General features: G+C 49.1%; 1 protein-coding gene across 2 annotated transcripts in view; it reads right to left on the bottom strand.

Annotated features, from left to right (window-relative positions):
- The window catches only part of RNF123 (ring finger protein 123), a 1441353-nt gene that overhangs the window by 1135716 nt on the left and 288251 nt on the right, over nucleotides 1–17386 (bottom strand). For both annotated transcript variants that reach the window (XM_069206868.1, XM_069206867.1), the window contains exon 12: nucleotides 17021–17125. In XM_069206868.1, coding sequence (XP_069062969.1) covers nucleotides 17021–17125 — 105 coding nt within the window. The remainder of the gene's footprint in view (nucleotides 1–17020; nucleotides 17126–17386) is intronic.

Below are 17386 nucleotides of genomic sequence, written 5' to 3'. Positions count from 1 at the left end.
ACACTGTCTCGGCACGCATACGTCAGTTCTTTTGCACAACTTCCCATGCCAGAAGCGCCGCAGAGTCATGGAAGAAACAACAATTATGGATTTTACCTCTGACTGTTTGAAGTAAAAATTCTTTCATGCCTTTAAGAAAGGCAAAAATTCCAAAATCATATATATACACACACACACACACATATATATATATATATATATATATATATATATATATATATATATATATATCTCTGTACAAAAATATCCGCAGAGGGGGAGGCTTGGGTGGGTGTAAGGAATCTGCAGCTAGATAGAGTCTCTACCAGATACTTCGTTACCGAAGGTAAGTAACTTGTTCATCTGATAGAGACTTCTAGCTGCAGCTTTCTTACCTTAGAATAGATACCCAAGCTATAACCTTTGGCGGTGGGTCTGAAGGAGATTTTTACACTAGGAATTCCTGTAACACAGACCAGGCAAAATGCCCCTCTCTTCTCACCTGGCTATCCAGGCAGTAGTGTTTTGCAAACGTGTGCAAAGAAGCCCACGTTGCAGCCTGACAGATGTCCACCACCGGTACGACACGTGCTAACGCAGTGGTAGCAGCTTTCCCCCTAGTAGAATGAGCTCTCAAGCCTTTGGGAGGCTGCTTCTTTGCCAGAGAGTAGCAGATCTTTATACAGAGAACGACCCAGCGCGAAATGAATCGCTTCTGCACCGCCTGACCCTTCTTTGCACCAACATACCCCACAAAGAGTTGGTCGTCCACTCGGAACTCTTTAGTGCGGTCAAGGTAGAACAAGAACGCTCTTTTTGGATCCAGCCGATGGAGACGCTCCTCTTCCTTAGAGGGATGCGGTGGTGCAAAGAAGGTGGACAGGGTGATATTTTGACCCAGAAGGAAAGGGGTCAACACCTTAGGGAGGAAAGAGGGACGAGTTCTCAACACTACCTTGTCAGGATAGATCATGAGATAGGTGGCTTTGAAGATAAAGCCTGCAGCTTACTCACTCTCCTGGCAGATGTAATTGCCACCAAAAAGGCTGTTTTAATAGTGAGCAGCCGGAGAGGACAGTTATGCAAGGGCTCGAAAGGAGCACACATAAGGAAGGTAAGAACCAAATTAAGATCCCACTGGGGCATAACGAAAGGCACAGGCGGGAATAGATGCACAAGCCCTTTCAAAAACCTGCACTATAGGTGATTTAAACAGAGATGGTTGATTGGGCAACTGAAGAAAAGCTGATAAGGCTGCAAGATAGCCCTTGAGAGTCCCCAAGGAGGAACCCTGCTGGGCGAGAGACAATATAAACAAAAGAATGTTAGACATAGAAGAAGAAAGAGGATCAATAGACCTCTCTGTACAATATGAAACAAAATGTTTCCAACGGCAGGCGTAGATCGACTTAGTAGAAGGACGCCTGGCTGCCAGAAGGACATCACAGACCTCAGGAGGGAGGTCATAAACCATCAACTGTCGCCGCTCAATCTCCACGCATGAAGGTGCAGAGTTGACAGGTTCGGGTGGAGAACCTTCCCCTGCTGCTGCGACAGAAGATCCTCCTGAAGAGGCAGCCTGATTGGAGGACCGATGCTCATTTTGAGAAGCTCTAGATACCAAACTCTCCGTGCCCAATCTGGAGCCACTAGGATTACTTGGGCCTGGTCGTTCCTGATTTTTTTGAGAACTCTGGGCAGAAGTGGTATAGGCGGAAAGGCGTACAGGAGGCCTGAACTCCACGAGCGACGAAAAACGTTGCCTAGCGATAGCCCCCTTGGAAACTCCAATGCGGAAAACTGCTGACATTGCACGTTCTCTACGGAGGCGAACAGATCTAACCAAGGCTCTCCCCACTGCTGAAAGAGTGCTTGCGCCACCTCCGGATGGAGACACCATTTGTGATACTCTAAGCATTTTCGGCTGAGCTCATCCGCCCTGGCATTCAGAGAACCTGCCAGGTGTTGAACCACCAGGGTGATGCCCTGCTGTTCCAGCCATGTCCAGAGACGTAAAGCTTCTTGACAAAGGGTCCACGACCCCACACCCCCCTGCTTGTAGCAGTACCACATTGCGGTAGTGTTGTCTGTGAACACCTGCACCACCTTCCCTTTCACAACAGGAAGAAACGCTTTTAATGCTAGCCGGATCGACCGAAGCTCCAGCAAGTTGATGTGGAGCCCGGATTCCGCCAGAGACCAGTGACCTCTGATCTCCACCGCCCCCAGATGGCCGCCCCATCCCAGAAGTGATAAATCTGTCACTACCATTAGATCTGGTTGGGGAAGGGAGAGGAGTCTGCCCTTGACCCAATCGCAGTTCACTAACCACCACGGCAGATCTTTTGCAGTCCCCTCCGAGATCTGAACCACGTCGGTAAGATTTCCCTGATGCTGTGCCCATTGGAACTTAAGGTCCCACTGCAGAGCCCTCATGCGCCATCTGGCAAGCTTGACCAACAGGATGCAGGAAGCCATGAGTCCCAGCAGGCTCAGAGTCTGTCTCACCGAGATCCAGGATAGAGGCCAAAACATCGGAATCATAACCTGAATATCTTGGACCCGCTGCTCGGGAGGATAAGCCCGATACTGCACTGTGTCCAGAACAGCTCCGATATAAGTGAGCTTCTGAGAGGGAGTCAGGTGTGACTTCTGCACATTTATAGTGAACTCCAGCAAATGCAGGAGGTCCGCCGTCGTCTGGAGGTGGGTGACGAGAGCCTGAGGCGCAGAAGCCTTCAACAGCCAATCGTCCAGGTAGGGGAAGACTGAAATCCCTGACCTGCGCAGATGAGCTGCCACCACCGCCATCACCTTTGCAAACACCCGAGGGGCACTGGTGAGCCCAAAAGGAAGCACGGTAAACTAGTGCTCGTGGCCCACCTTGAACCGCAGGTAACGCCTGTGGGCTGGCAGGATAGTAATGTGGAAATACGCGTACTGCAAATCCAATGCTACCATCCAGTCTCCTTGGTCGAGGGCAGCCAAAACCTGAGCAAGAGTGACCATCTTGAATTTCTCCATCTTGAGGAAGAGATTGACGTCCCTTAAATCCAAGATAGGGGGAAGGCCTTTGTTCTTTTTGGGAATCAGAAAGTAGCGGGAATGACAACCACTGCCTACTTCTGATATCGGGACTCTTTCTATGGCTCCCTTGGCCAAGAGAGCCGTAACTTCCTCGCAGAGCAAAGCTAGATGGTCCTCCATCAGCCATTCGTTTGTCGGAGGGATAGAAGGAGGGAAAGACGGGAAGGGAAGGGAGTAGCCCTTCTGTATGATCTGCAGGACCCACGTGTCCGTGGTGATGGAAAGCCAGTGAGGGAGATGAAAACGAATCCTCCCTCCAACTGGACGGACTAGATCCCGCAGAACCACACTAGCAGGGCTTGGGCGCAGTGGAGGGGGGCTGTGTGGCGGCTGACCTCTGGCCAGATCCTCTGGGCCTGATGGTACCACGACCGCGTCCTCTTCCGGGATGCTGTGAAGCCTGAGGATGGTGGCTAAACTGTGGCTGGCGTGGTACCACGCCCCTCCCGAAGCCTCGGAAGGGGCGAAAGACAGACTGCTGTCGTGCTGCCGCTCAAAGGCCCAAGGATCTGGCCATGGCTCGAGAATCCTTGAACCTCTCAAGCGCAGAGTCTGCCTTTTCGCCAAAAAGGCGAGAGCCATCAAAGGGCATGTCCATCAAGCTGGCCTGGACATCCCCTGAAAAGCCAGTAGAACGTAGCCAGGTGTGGCGACGTAGGGCCACACTGACAATGAAATCGCTCTGCCCAGTGAGTCGGTCGTGTCCAAACCACACCGGATCGTAAACTTGGGTGCATCTCTTGACAGCCTGGGTGAGTACGCCCTCCGGGACCTGGGGCAGCACCTGTGCCACCATATCCCATAAAGTATGGGAATAACGTCCCAATAGGCAAGAGGTGTTTACGGACCTCAATGCCAGGCTGGTGGAAGAAAACATCTTCTTCCCAAGCGGATCCAGCCTCTTGGATTCCTTATCCGGGGGAGCGGAAGGGAAGGCACCACGGGAAGTAGAGGCTTGGATAACCAAGCTCTCAGGAGTGGGGTGTTGTGTCAGGAAACTAGGGTCGCTCGGAGCGGGCCTATGGCGGCGGCCGACTGTCCTATTCACAGGAGCCCCTGTGCTGGATTTGGACCACGTACCCAGAAGAACGTCTGTAAGAGCCTGTGAGAGACCGAAGCCGCCGGTGTTGAACCTGAAGGGGCCCCTGCTGACCCAGCGGGGCCCGAAGACCCACTCGAGGGTGCAGCCCACTCAAAAACGAGACGCATGGCCTCGTAAAACTCTTATTTGAGCGGGGGTCGATCCGGTCCCCGGAAAGGGGGGAAGACGCAGAGTCGACCCTGGCGACGGCTCCGCAGAGCCGCGCTTGGAATGTCAACGTTCCCTAGACGCCTCGTCGGCTGACGGGCGTGGCGAAAACGAAGTCCGCTTGGACTTCTTATGCCTCTTACCTTTGGATGACCTCGAATGCGAGGAAGAGGAGTTGGGGCTCCAGGAGCGGTGCCGCGACCTCCTCCTGCTGCAGGACCGTGACCTCCGCGGAGTTGTGCCGACCGAAGACGAATGTCGGGCCGCAAGAAGCTTAAGGGATCTCTCCCTCAAGGCCTTCTGCGCCATGGCCCGACAGTAGGGGCACGAGGTGGAATTGTGGTCCTTCTCCAGGCACCAAAGAAAAACGGTGCGGATCCGTCACCGACATGGTGCGATGACACGCACCACACTGCTTAAACCCTGTCTTTCTCGAAGACATGACTTCAAACAGTCAAAAGGCATCGACAAACCGTCGAAGCAGGGTAGCTCTTTCTGGAACTGCGCTTAACCGGCATGGAAGGAAAAGAACTGACGTACGCGCGACAAGACGGCGTCTATATAGACAACCGTGACATCACAGATGGCTCCAACTACGCGGTCGACGCACGGGGATCCACCCAACGGCGCGCGTGCCGGGTACTGCTCAGAAAAAACTCCGGATTCGAAGCTGACGCCAGGGAATTCTAAGGTAAGGAAGCTGCAGCTAGAAGTCTCTATCAGATATAGCATATACAGAGCCAGCTTCCTACAGCTACTGTTCCACCTGAAGGAGAGAATAACAGCTGTGTTATCAGGTGAGACAAACCAATTGGAGAAGCTCAAGGCATATAGGCTATCCTTGAGGCTACATCATAACTGCAGTAACTTTTGATGCACTGCGATAGTTACTTTGACTTCTGAAGACTAGCAACTGGTAATTTGCAGGCAGGGCTACAAAATAAGCGATCTTTTCCTTTCTTCCTGATTTGTGCCTCAATATTCTTGCCAAGGAGAAGGAGCATTTAGAAATTGCCCAACGACTAGAATATTTAGATTTGGTAGATGGGGACCTAGAAACATGAGTAACATACAAAACTGCAGCAGGAAAATGAAAACTGCGCTGTTGCTGTTTAATCTTCATGCATGGAGATGTAGATTGCAGAGACTGTGTTGATCCTACTGTGCCGCTGAGTCCAGAGTTCTTAGAAAAGAGGGAGAGCAAGCGGCCTTCAGAACTTTGGGCTGGAAAGCCAAACAGAAATCTGCTGTCTCACTGTACGCGGAAATCATCCCCCAAGGAGGTCCATGATGGAAACTTCAATGTGCAAAAATTGTAACAATGTGTCTTGTCGGTGGTTGGCGAAAAACATGCTACACCAGGGTGAAGATGTTTTGCACCACCTCTGGATGGAGAGACCATTCAGGAGCTAGCTACTGAGTTCTGAGCATGTCTGCAATGAAATTCAGCGATTCTGCTAAATAGCCTAAAGTCGTCATTTTCAAAGATGCAGTGCCTCTCCATCATAGGATCAGTGATCCCATCCCATCCCGCCTGTTGCAAAACCACATGGTGGTTGTGCTGTCCTTGAAGACCAGAATAGGATTCCTTCTGATTATGGTCGGAAGGCTGTCAAAGCAAATCAGAGGGCACAAAGGTCCAGAGGGCTGATAAGTAGTTTCAACCATGCTGGAGCTCAGGTCTATACATCTATCAGATGACCACCCGAATACAGAGATGCTGCATTTGTCACTCCTGTAAGCTGTGGATGGGCTAGGGAAAATGACCTGCCACAAGTCAGGTGAGTGTCCAACAACCATCACAGAAAGACCAGAGTTTCTTCCTTCATGGTGCAAATGTTGTTTAAAAAGTAGCTCTAATGCTATGTCCACTGCGGATGGAAGTCACACCGCTCTAACGGGCAACTGGTGCCTGAGGGATGAACAAAGCCTAAATACATATCCCTAAGCAGCCTACAGGTGTAAATGAAGAACCCTGAAATGACAGAAGGGTGCCTTTTGTCTGCAGGTGGTCAGGAACCATCCATGGTCAGCCAGCCTTCAGTAGCCAGTCAATGCGTCAATGTGTGGGAATATAAGTATCCACGGCCCACAAAGATGGCCAGCAACCACCATCATTACGTTTGTAAACACTTTAGGGGCTGTGGTGAGGCAACAAGGTAGAAAGGCAAACTAATAATGCTCCGATCCCGCTACTGGACTCAGACCATCGTCTTCTTTTGGGCACTATAAATTAGCAGGAGTAGTGTCTCATGCCATTCTTACTCTTTTGGCACTTCTCTATGGCCCATTTGGATAGTAATGATTAAACTACCTAGACAACAATGCAAGCATGCTTTGCTGAAGTCTGAAAAGAAACAGGTGAATTATGAGGGTGAGTGGATGTGGAGGTGATGGCACAATCTTAGCAATTTACAGGGCCCACTCATCTAAGTAATATAACACCAGCCAGACAGGAGAGATCAGATTCTAGCAGCGCTCTTGACCATGACAAAAACAAAAATCAGAGGAGGTTGGCCACAGTGTCTGCAGGAAAAGAAGAGGAGGATTGCTGCCCTTGGCACAGCATACAAGCACTTCAGGGCCAAGCTGACTGATTACTTTCCCATGCTCATTAATGCATTTTGAATCAGTGCTTGGCAGAACAATAGGGATTGCAGTGGTGTTGATTGGGCTTGCTTGTTATCTAAACTCTCAGGCTAGTGTTGAGATGGGAACGTTTGCATGATGTATGGCAGTGTCCCATGCCCTGCGTGCTCGAACTGCGAGAATCCGATCTTTTTTTTTTAAAATCACTGACAGCCGCACACTGATCTAGTGTGATCACAAATGCCTAGGTCTGCCCTTGACTATGACAGGTCATGGATTTGTCATAAATCAGAAGGAGCACAGAAAGCGAGTCCTCAGAGTTAGAAGGACTACTTTCCACGCCACACGTTCCACAAGTGTAGTGCAGTGGAGGCAGCATACCCTGTTATGTAGTGATTATAGTAATCAGGCCTTTTAAACTAGGTAAAGGGAATGCAAACATGCTGGCTCATTCATATGAAGGTTCTGCGGCTCACGATAAACCTGGAATCCTAGCACCAAGATCCTGAAAGCTCACTATGTGTGAGAAGAACGAGTTACTTACCTTCGGTAACGACTTTTCTGGTGGATACATTAGCTACCTGTGGATTCCTCACCTCATGAATACTCCCATGGCGCCAGCATTCGACGGAAATCTTCTTACTAGTCTCTGCACGTCGACGAGGACGTCACTGTCTCGCACGCGACGCCGTCTGACGTCATACAGGCAATAAGAGGTCCTCGACGACGTGCAGACGTCAGTACCAATCATTTTTTACGTGCATGAGAACAACCAGGCAATGCAATGAAAGAGCAAGGCAACATCCATTATATTGTAAAATACACCACATTGTATGAATAACTGTAAATCTTTTTATGTACATATATATATATATATATATATAAAAAACTCTCTCTTTTAAAATATATACACACACCAAGTATATACATAAAGATATATACACATATATATATACAAATATATTATATATATACATCTATTGCACCCTCAAGGACCAAGAGGAGCGCACTCAAGGATTACTTGGCAAGACCATAAAGGCAACGGGGAGGCGGGTGGGACCGTGAGGAATCCACAGGTAGCTAATGTATCCACCAGAAAAGTCGTTACCGAAGGTAAGTAACTCGTTCTTCTGATGGATACAACTACCTGTGGATTCCTCACCTCATGAATAGAGTCCCAAAGCAGTACCACGCCCGGCGGTGGGTGCCTAAATGGTCAAACCAAGAAATCCTGCAGCACTGACCGTGCAAAATGGCCGTCCCTTCTAACCTCAGAATCTAAACAGTAATGTTTTGCAAAAGTGTGAAGGGACGACCAAGTTGCGGCCTTGCAGATGTCGACCACAGGAACACCTCTGGCTAAGGCCGAAGTGGCCGACTTAGCTCTGGTGGAATGAGCTCTAATGCCCTCAGGAGGATCCTTCTTTGCCAAAGAGTAACATATTTTAATGCAAAGAACAACCCACCTGGATAGTGTTCTCTTGTGGACTGCCTTTCCTCTCCTCTTGCCCACGTATCCAATAAACAGCTGATCCTCCAGCCTGAAATCCCTTGTTCTATCGATAAAGAAGCTCAACGCTCTCTTTGGGTCCAGACGGTGCAGTCTTTCTTCCTCTTTGGAAGGATGAGGCGGAGGATAGAACGTGGACAAAGTAATTGCCTGGGCCAAATGGAAGGGTGAAACAACCTTCGGGAGGAAAGCAGCCTTGGTCCTCAACACCACCTTATCCCCATAAAAAGTTGTATAAGGGGGTTTTACTGATAAGGCCTGCAACTCACTCACTCTCCTTGCTGATGTTATAGCTATCAGGAGGACTGTTTTTAAAACCAAATACCTCAAGGGGCAAGAATGCATAGGTTCAAAAGGGGACCCCATAAGGAAAGTCAGGACTAAGGACAAATCCCATTGCGGCATAACGAATGGCTTTGGAGGATATTGATTTAGAAGACCTTTCAAGAATCTGATAACAATAGGGGATTTAAATAAAGATGGTTGGTCTGGAAGACATATGAAGGCTGACAAGGCCGATAAATAACCTTTAATGGTAGCCACTGCACAACCTTTTTGCGCCAGAGATAGAGCAAAAGACAAAATGTCCGATAGATGAGCATGTAAGGGATCAATCTGCCTCTCTCCACACCACGCAACAAATTTAGACCACCTATTAGCGTAGATAGATTTAGTGGAGTGTCGCCTGGCCGCTAATATAACATCCACTACCTCAGGCGGGAGAGAGAAGGAACTCAGGTTGCCCCGTTCAATCTCCAGGCATGTAGGTGCAGACTCTGGAGGTTGGGGTGTAGAACCTGCCCCTGCGACTGCGAGAGGAGGTCTGCCCTGAAAGGGAGACGGAGCGGCGGGCACGTTGAGAGTTGGAGAAGATCGGAGTACCACACCCTCCTTGGCCAATCCGGAGCTATTAAGATTACTAGAGCCCGGTCTTGGCGAATCTTCCTCAATACTCGAGGAATCAAGGGTATGGGAGGAAACGCGTAAAACAACTGGCCGCACCAGGTCATTTGAAACGCGTCCCCCAACGCTTCCTGCATCGGATACTGAAGGCTGCAGAACAACAGACAATGCGCGTTCTCTCGAGTGGCGAACAGATCTACCCGAGGAAACCCCCACTTCTGGAAGATTAAACGGACTTGATCTGGATGGAGACGCCACTCGTGGTCTGCCGAGAAGTGGCGACTGAGACTGTCCGCACGCACGTTCAAAACTCCGGCCAGATGGTTTGCTATCAAGCAAATCCGATGGTCCTTTGCCCAGGACCATAGTCGAAGAGCTTCTCTGCAGAGAAGGTACGACCCCACTCCTCCCTGCTTGTTTATGTACCACATCGTGGTAGTATTGTCCGTTAGGACCTGTACCGACTGACCACGAAGGGAAGGGAGGAAGGCCTTGAGAGCCAGACTTACAGCCCGTAACTCTAACAGATTGATGTGAAAAATCTGTTCCTCTGGAGACCAAAGACCTTTGATCTCCAGATCCCCCAGATGAGCTCCCCACCCTATAGTGGAAGCATCCGTTATGACTGTTGTCACTGGTGGCGACTGCTGGAACGGCTTTCCTTGTGAAAGATTGTTGCTTGCAATCCACCACTTCAAATCCACAGCAGCATCTCTGGAGATCTTGACAGTACCCTCTAGATCCCCTCTGTGTTGAGACCACTGCCTTCGGAGGCACCACTGAAGAGCCCTCATGTGCCAGCGAGCATGCGTGACCAACAGAATGCAGGAGGCAAAAAGACCGAGCAGACGAAGGACCTTGAGGACTGGAACTACCGCTCCATTTCGAAACATTGGAACCAAATCCTGAATATCTTGAATCCGCTGAGGCGGAGGAAAGGCCCGACCCAATGTTGTATCCAGTACTGCCCCTATGAACAGGAGGCGCTGAGAGGGCTCTAGGTGAGATTTGGGCTCGTTCACCGAAAAGCCCAGGTCGAACAACAACTGGGTTGTTGACTGCAGATGACGCAACACAAGCTCCGGGGACTTGGCTTTGATTAACCAATCGTCCAAGTAAGGGAATACTGCTATCCCCTTCCTTCTGAGCTCTGCCGCAACCACCGACATCACCTTCGTGAAGACTCGAGGTGCTGAAGTAAGACCAAACGGAAGGACCGCAAACTGGTAGTGTTGCGATCCCACCACAAACCGGAGATACTTCCTGTGTGACTTGAGTATCGGGATATGAAAGTAAGCATCCTGCAAGTCGACAGACACCATCCAGTCTTCCATGTTCAACGCCAAAAGCACCTGTGCTAGGGTCAGCATCTTGAACTTTTCCTGCTTGAGGAACCAATTCAAGATCCTCAGGTCCAGAATTGGTCTCAAACGACCATCCTTCTTGGGAATCAGGAAATACCTTGAGTAAACTCCTTGACCCCTTTCCTGCTCCGGGACCAACTCCACCGCGCCCTTTAAAAGGAGGACTTCTACCTCCTGTTCTAGCAACAGGAGGTGTTCTTGTGAACAATACGAAGGGCGGGGCGGGATGAGGGGCGGAAACTCCCGAAAGGGAAGGGTGTAGCCTTTTCCCACAACACTGAGAACCCAAGTGTCCGACGTAACAGTCTCCCATTTGGTGAGAAAATGCTGTAATCTTCCCCCTACAGGAGAGGAGTGAGTGGGAAATGGTGGAAGCCTAAGGCTGCTTCCCCTGCTGCACCCCGCCAGAGGATGAGGAAGAGGCAGAGTGCTGCTGAGAAGCTCCCCTGGTGCGGACCCTACCCCTCCCCCTAAAAGATCTATAGGGATGGGAAGAGGCAGGTTGCTGATATCTTCCCCGAAAGGAAGAGGAGGAAGAGCCACGCCCAAATCCACGAAACCTCCTGAAGAATCTGGAAGAGGCCGTGGAAGAAGGAGCTTGGAGTCCCAGCGACTTAGCCGTGGCCCTGCTCTCCTTAAACCGTTCCAAGGCCGAATCAGCCTTAGCCCCAAACAGTTTGTCCCCATCAAACGGGAGATCCAACAATGTGGACTGTACATCTGTCGAAAAGCCCGAGTTACGGAGCCAGGCCTGTCTCCTTTCCACCACAGTTGTGCCCATTGCTCTGGCTACCGAGTCGGTGGTATCCAGTCCCGTCTGGATAATTTGGGTCGCAGCAGCCTGGGCATCAGAGACAAGATCCAAAAGACCCTGGGGAAGCTCTGTAAACGAAGAGGAGATGTCATCCATCAGAGCATGAATATACCTCCCCAGGATACAGGTTGCATTGGTGGCTTTTAATGCCAGACTGCAGGACGAAAAAATCTTCTTCGACTGCGCCTCCAGCTTTTTTGAGTCTCTGTCCCCAGGCACCGTCGGAAAAGAACCAGGCGCTGACTTGGACGAACAGGAGGCCTGCACAACCAAGCTCTCCGGCGTAGGGTGCCTAGATAGGAAACCAGGATCAGTTGGAGCCGTCCGATACCTCCTGGCCACGGCTCTGTGAACTGCTGGGGAAGATGCCGGCTTCTTCCACACCTCTAAAACCGGATCCAGCAGAGCGTCATTAAAAGGTAATAGAGGCTCCGCCGCGGCTGAGGCCGGATGCAACACCTCTGTCAAAAGGTTTTGTTTCGCCTCCACCACCGGCAAAGGCAGGTCCAAAAAACTAGCTGCCTTCCGTACCACTGTATGAAAGGAAGCAGCTTCCTCGGTATATTCCCCCGGGGACGAAAGGTCCCACTCAGGGGAAGTGTCCAGCCCACTGGCCGACTCCAGTCCACGCAGCCCATCACCCGAGTCCTCTAGCTCTCCTTCCTCTAGAGCTCGTTGGTACTCCTGCTCCTCTAGTACCCGGAGAGCACGCCTCCTTGAATGCAGTCGTTGCTCAATCCGCGGAGTCGACAATACCTCCGCCGAAGTCGGAGATCGGCGCCGATCTTCCGAAGCCACCGACGCCGCATCCGGCGCCACAGGTAACTTCGGCGCCGACTGAAGAGCAGATGAAACGGATGGACCCACCGGAGTCACAGGCCGAAATCTCGACGTCGACGGGATGGGAATCCCTGGGGCCAATCCCTCCGAAGCCATCGGAGCGGCCACCGGCGCCGACACTGGCGCCGAGCCCACGTTCCCAAACGGGAGAAAGGGCATAAAGGGTGCCGGCCGAAGAGGCGCAGGATCACCCAAAGAAAAGGCCAAAGGCCCAGCCGGAGCACCCCCTGGAGCCATCTGCTGGAAGATGGCATACATCGCATTCAAGAATGCGGAACTATCGGCTCCAGGGGTGGGAAAAGCCGGATACTGGGGTGCCTGACTCGGAGGCGACCCCGACGCCGGCCTCGGCGTCTGCGCCGGAGAAAACACTTGAGGCTCCAATACCTCAATCACCGACGCCTGTCCAGGCGAAGTTGGAGACGCCGGAGAGAGCAACGGCGTCGAAGGATGCGGCGTCACCGTGGGGCTGATCTCCCATGTCCTCCGGCGCCGATCCGGAGACCTGGAACGAGCCTCCCTTGAATGACGCCGAGATTCTCTACGGCGCCGGGAGTCTCGATGACGCCGATGTTTTGGAGAAGACTTTTTCTTATGATGCTTCTCCTTTGACTTGGCCATAAACAGCTTCGCCTCGCGTTCTTTAAGGGCCTTCGGATTCATGTGCTGACACGAATCACAAGTCGAGACGTCGTGGTCGGAGCTCAAACACCAAAGGCAATCGGAATGAGGATCCGTCACCGACATCTTGCCTCCACACTCACGACAAGGCTTAAATCCAGACTTTCTCTGCGACATTATTTCCACAGAGAAAGAGTACGCAGCAAGATATACACTGTAACCGCAAGAGTAACAGTTGCTCCCTCGAAGATAACCGTTTCGAATGCACGGAAAAAAGGGAACTGACGTCTGCACGTCGTCGAGGACCTCTTATTGCCTGTATGACGTCAGACGGCGTCGCGTGCGAGACAGTGACGTCCTCGTCGACGTGCAGAGACTAGTAAGAAGATTTCCGTCGAATGCTGGCGCCATGGGAGTATTCATGAGGTGAGGAATCCACAGGTAGTTGTATCCATCAGAAATGGTATGTAGCATGTATGCATGTCTGAATGAGTTGGAGTAATACAGGTCTGTTTTCATTTTGAAAAACCCTGGGCCAATGTACAAGATGGAGACAAGGTTACTTTCCCCCGACGGCAGAAGCGTATTGCTGACATTTCAGAGATGGGAAAACCAGACACTGACGTTAGGAAAGAGGAGACAAGCTTTCCCTTAGAAGATGATTAAGTGCTTTGCAGGAGAAACAGAACTTCAAGTAGGTGGTTCTGCCAGGTGGTCGCCTTGGAGTGTATGTGACGTGGGCGATGTCTGCCAGTTACGTCCTACGGGACAACTCTGACCCTACTAAACAAATTGAGTAACTGGCATTATCCAGGCCTTCTGGTGACGTTACAAGCCAGGAAATGATAGTGATGTATTGAGACTGTGTATGGAGATGAGGTGAGTTAGTAGTATACATCCACGAGACCGACAAAATTCATAGGAGACTAATGTCTTTAAAATGTTACTGGATCTGTACGGAACTGACAAAAGTTAGGAGACCTTTGGGCAAAGCATGAGCGGCTGAAACAGGTTGACCTGTGGGTGTCTGAGCCTCACACATGTCGTCCTGCTTTCAATCTGTTAAAGATGCCCTAAAATCAAAGGTGACAAAGGTACCCCTAAACTGCTATTTTAAACCATCAAATCAGAACCCTCCCAGGTCCTTAGAACTATCATCAAAGTTCTCCCTTCAAAAGTGGTGTCGAGCGAGCCGGCAATATTAGATATGCTGGTCGCAGAAATTATTGATGAAGTATGCCACACATCTTTGTGGGTGAAAGTCCTTTTTTTTAAAAATGAGGACTATTTTCTATATTCCTGGTAGGAAATATGTTCGAAGTAAGTGGCTTCTAACAGAAGGGGTCCTCCTTTATCATCTATTAGCTTGCTGGGATGTTGAGGTGTCCTTATAAAGTGTTTTCCCTCTTCCCCTTTAGTGAGTCTTTTCTGAAAGAGAGGGCTGTTACTTAGTCGGGCTGTTACTTAGTCTTCCTGTAACTGCTGTCTGGTGAATGGCTTGGGTGAAGTTGAGGGCTGCAGTATCTGCTGTCCAGGATGAAGGGTTTTTCTGAAGGAGAGCAGATCTTTGCAGTCGCAGCTGGCAACTTGAAAAAGTGGCAGGGGAATAAAAAAAATAATAATAAGTGAACTTACCTTGACGTCGCCGCCACTCTCCACTGCACTGCAGGCACAGGCTCCCAGCCTCCCCTGCGCCAATCATGATGCTGCTCAGAGCAATGTTATGATTGGCTGGAGCGCCCTGGCATCTTTGTCTCTCTTCCTCAACTCTGTCAGAAAGAGTTGTAATTAGCTAGCATGCAGACTTCTGACACTTTCTTTGTAACTCTGTGGCGGTGCTCTACCTAAGACTGCCTTATCCTGAAAAGAGAGATAAAGGCTGGGTGAGGAAGATGGCCTAGATGGAACACATGAAAGGTAAGCCAGCCCAGATTGGTTCAGTGAAGGCAGGTTTAGAATTCATATCCTCAGTCTGCGAAAACTGTACAAAAGCGTGAACTGATGAACCACTTCTTTCGGTTAGATGCTCTCTTCGACAAATGAGGAAGTACTCTGCAGAGTACTCAGATGACTACTGTGCAACCAAGGTTGCGTCTGACAGCCGACTCCCCAGAGATGAGGGAACATTAGCAGGAATCTGATCTGGTGGGCCAACTGCTGAGCTTCTCCTGAGAACCACGGAGTCCTGCCTGTTCAAGAGGAAGGGAATCACTAATCCTGCAGGAGGAAGTGATCAAGGACAGGACTCCACCCTTGCATGAGGGGTCTACCCAATATTGGCTCACCATCTAAAATGACATTCTAGATCAGGAGTGTCAGTTCAGCAGTAATGCTGAAGTGTGTTGGGTGGTCTTCTTGCATTATCCAAGTCATCACCATCAAGGCACCAAAACCCATGTGCCCAACTGAAGGTGAGATAAGTACCTGATTGGGACACCTGCTTGGTGTTTGCCTATGAACATGGATAGTGTGACTGTGGCAGTGCCAACCTGTGCCATGAAGTCCCGACTGGTCACAAAAAGCAAAGACTACGAAACTGAAGGTGCCACGGAGTGGCCTGAAACAAATAGAGGATCCTTCATTACCAAGAAATGCCTCAAACCACCTTGTTCAGAAGGTATGAGGCTGCCCCCTCAGGCTACTAGAAGACAGCACCAATGTGATATGGGAGTTTTACTAAATATTTTATACGAGTTCTTATTTCTTGTGGCCTAGCCATAAACTTGTCCAGCCTGGTCACTGATGACATTTCAAATGGTATAATCTTTTTAAAAATAGCGTTATTAAACAAATGCAATCTCAAATATTTATTCCTCTTAAATTTTGGGAACGACTGAGTAATTAAATCTTAGCCAATGGTTCTGTATACTGGCCTCTCCAAGCTTTCCTTCATTACTCTCGTCTCTTACAAAGATAACTGAAGTGTAGAGTACATTCCTATGCTATGGTCTACAGGCCTCAAGAAATCTACACGCTACGGCGAGTCAGATTTCATCAGGGCGCGCTATTTTTAGGGGCTATTGGCCCGTCTGGTGAGCTGACAAATAGCAGGTGCTCTGTTCACTCACAAAGTGAATGAGCAATAAAGATGCCTTTAAATAATGCTTTTAATTTGACACAATAGCTCTGCATTCAAGCGCAAGGGTCAAAAGTAAGTTTTTCTTCTTATATTTACTTTTCTTTCTATATGGTTTGATCAGTAAATCTGAGTGTTGGTGGGAAAGTTTGTGGCCATTTCAATGGGAAATGTCCTGTTTGTAAATGACAGTGCACTGCCACATCCAGCTTTGGTACTCCATTTATAAAAGTGAGTTTTTAAACATGAACTGAAAAGATATTCCTGCCGCCCCCTCCCACCACCGGATGACAATCGGGGCTCATGTGTACCCTGTATGTGGGCCAGATTCTTATTATACATAGAGCAAACGTTTAATCTGAAAATAGGAGGTTTTTTTGTACAGCAGAGCTGCTGAACTCGCATTTTTGAAGGTGCTCTCATATGTGAGAATGAAGAAAAAGGCAACTTCATAAAATAAATTATTTGTCTGAAATCACACAAATTGAGACTTGTTTACAGGTCAAGTACATTACAGTTAGGTTGAGTAGATTATTCAAGTTACTAGACATGCAGGTCTAGTAGTAACATTCTTATGATTTTTTTTTAAGCCTGATCTATCTGCTCTATGTTGGTACCGCACCCTTCAGTTTGCATTGTACAGTGACTTACTCCATCGTTAAGCAAGAATGAAAGTCAACAACGAAAGTATGTGTTAAATGATTATTATTGGTCTTTTAGTTTGCATTCCTGTTGATTCAATTCATGTTTATTCATTATCATAGCTTTCAGTCGATGCACATATTTGTCAGTTGTTGAACAGAATGTCAGTAAGTTATAGCCAATTAAAATGTTCCATAATTCCTGCAGGACTTTTTCCATAACCCTAAACCAGTGATTGAAGCAACTGTGCAACCGCAAGTATAATTGGTAGTTGTCACCCTATATAAGGAATTAAGAATTTGATCTAAGAAGTGGGTTCAGTAGACCACTGAAGAAAGAAACATACCATTAGAGGAGCAAAGTGGTTGAAAATGTGTGCCAGTGAGATCAGCACAGTCGGTTCCCCCTGAAGCTGCCATATAGCAGCATCCTGCTCCATCAACTTGCCTTCCTGCAAAATAGAAATCAAAGTAAATTTCAGCTGTCATTCTCGCAAGTAAATGCAAATTAAAAGATGTTTGAATCAGTAAACAAGAGTGCACAAGTTTGAAATGTAACATTAAGCAAAGTAAGACAAACAGCAAAGTAAGCTAAAGTATAGTAAACATGCTAAGGTACAAGACACTCTAAAATGACACAAATACAACCCTTACAAGTAATCAAAATGTCCTGAAAACGAAGCAAAGTCCATCTTTCCTCAAATGCAGGGCAT

This window comes from Pleurodeles waltl, chromosome 9 (genome assembly GCF_031143425.1).
Source record: "Pleurodeles waltl isolate 20211129_DDA chromosome 9, aPleWal1.hap1.20221129, whole genome shotgun sequence".
NCBI classification, from domain to species: Eukaryota; Metazoa; Chordata; class Amphibia; order Caudata; family Salamandridae; genus Pleurodeles; species Pleurodeles waltl.
Note: the sequence above shows the minus strand (reverse complement) of the source record. Positions and strands in the feature narration are given on the sequence as shown.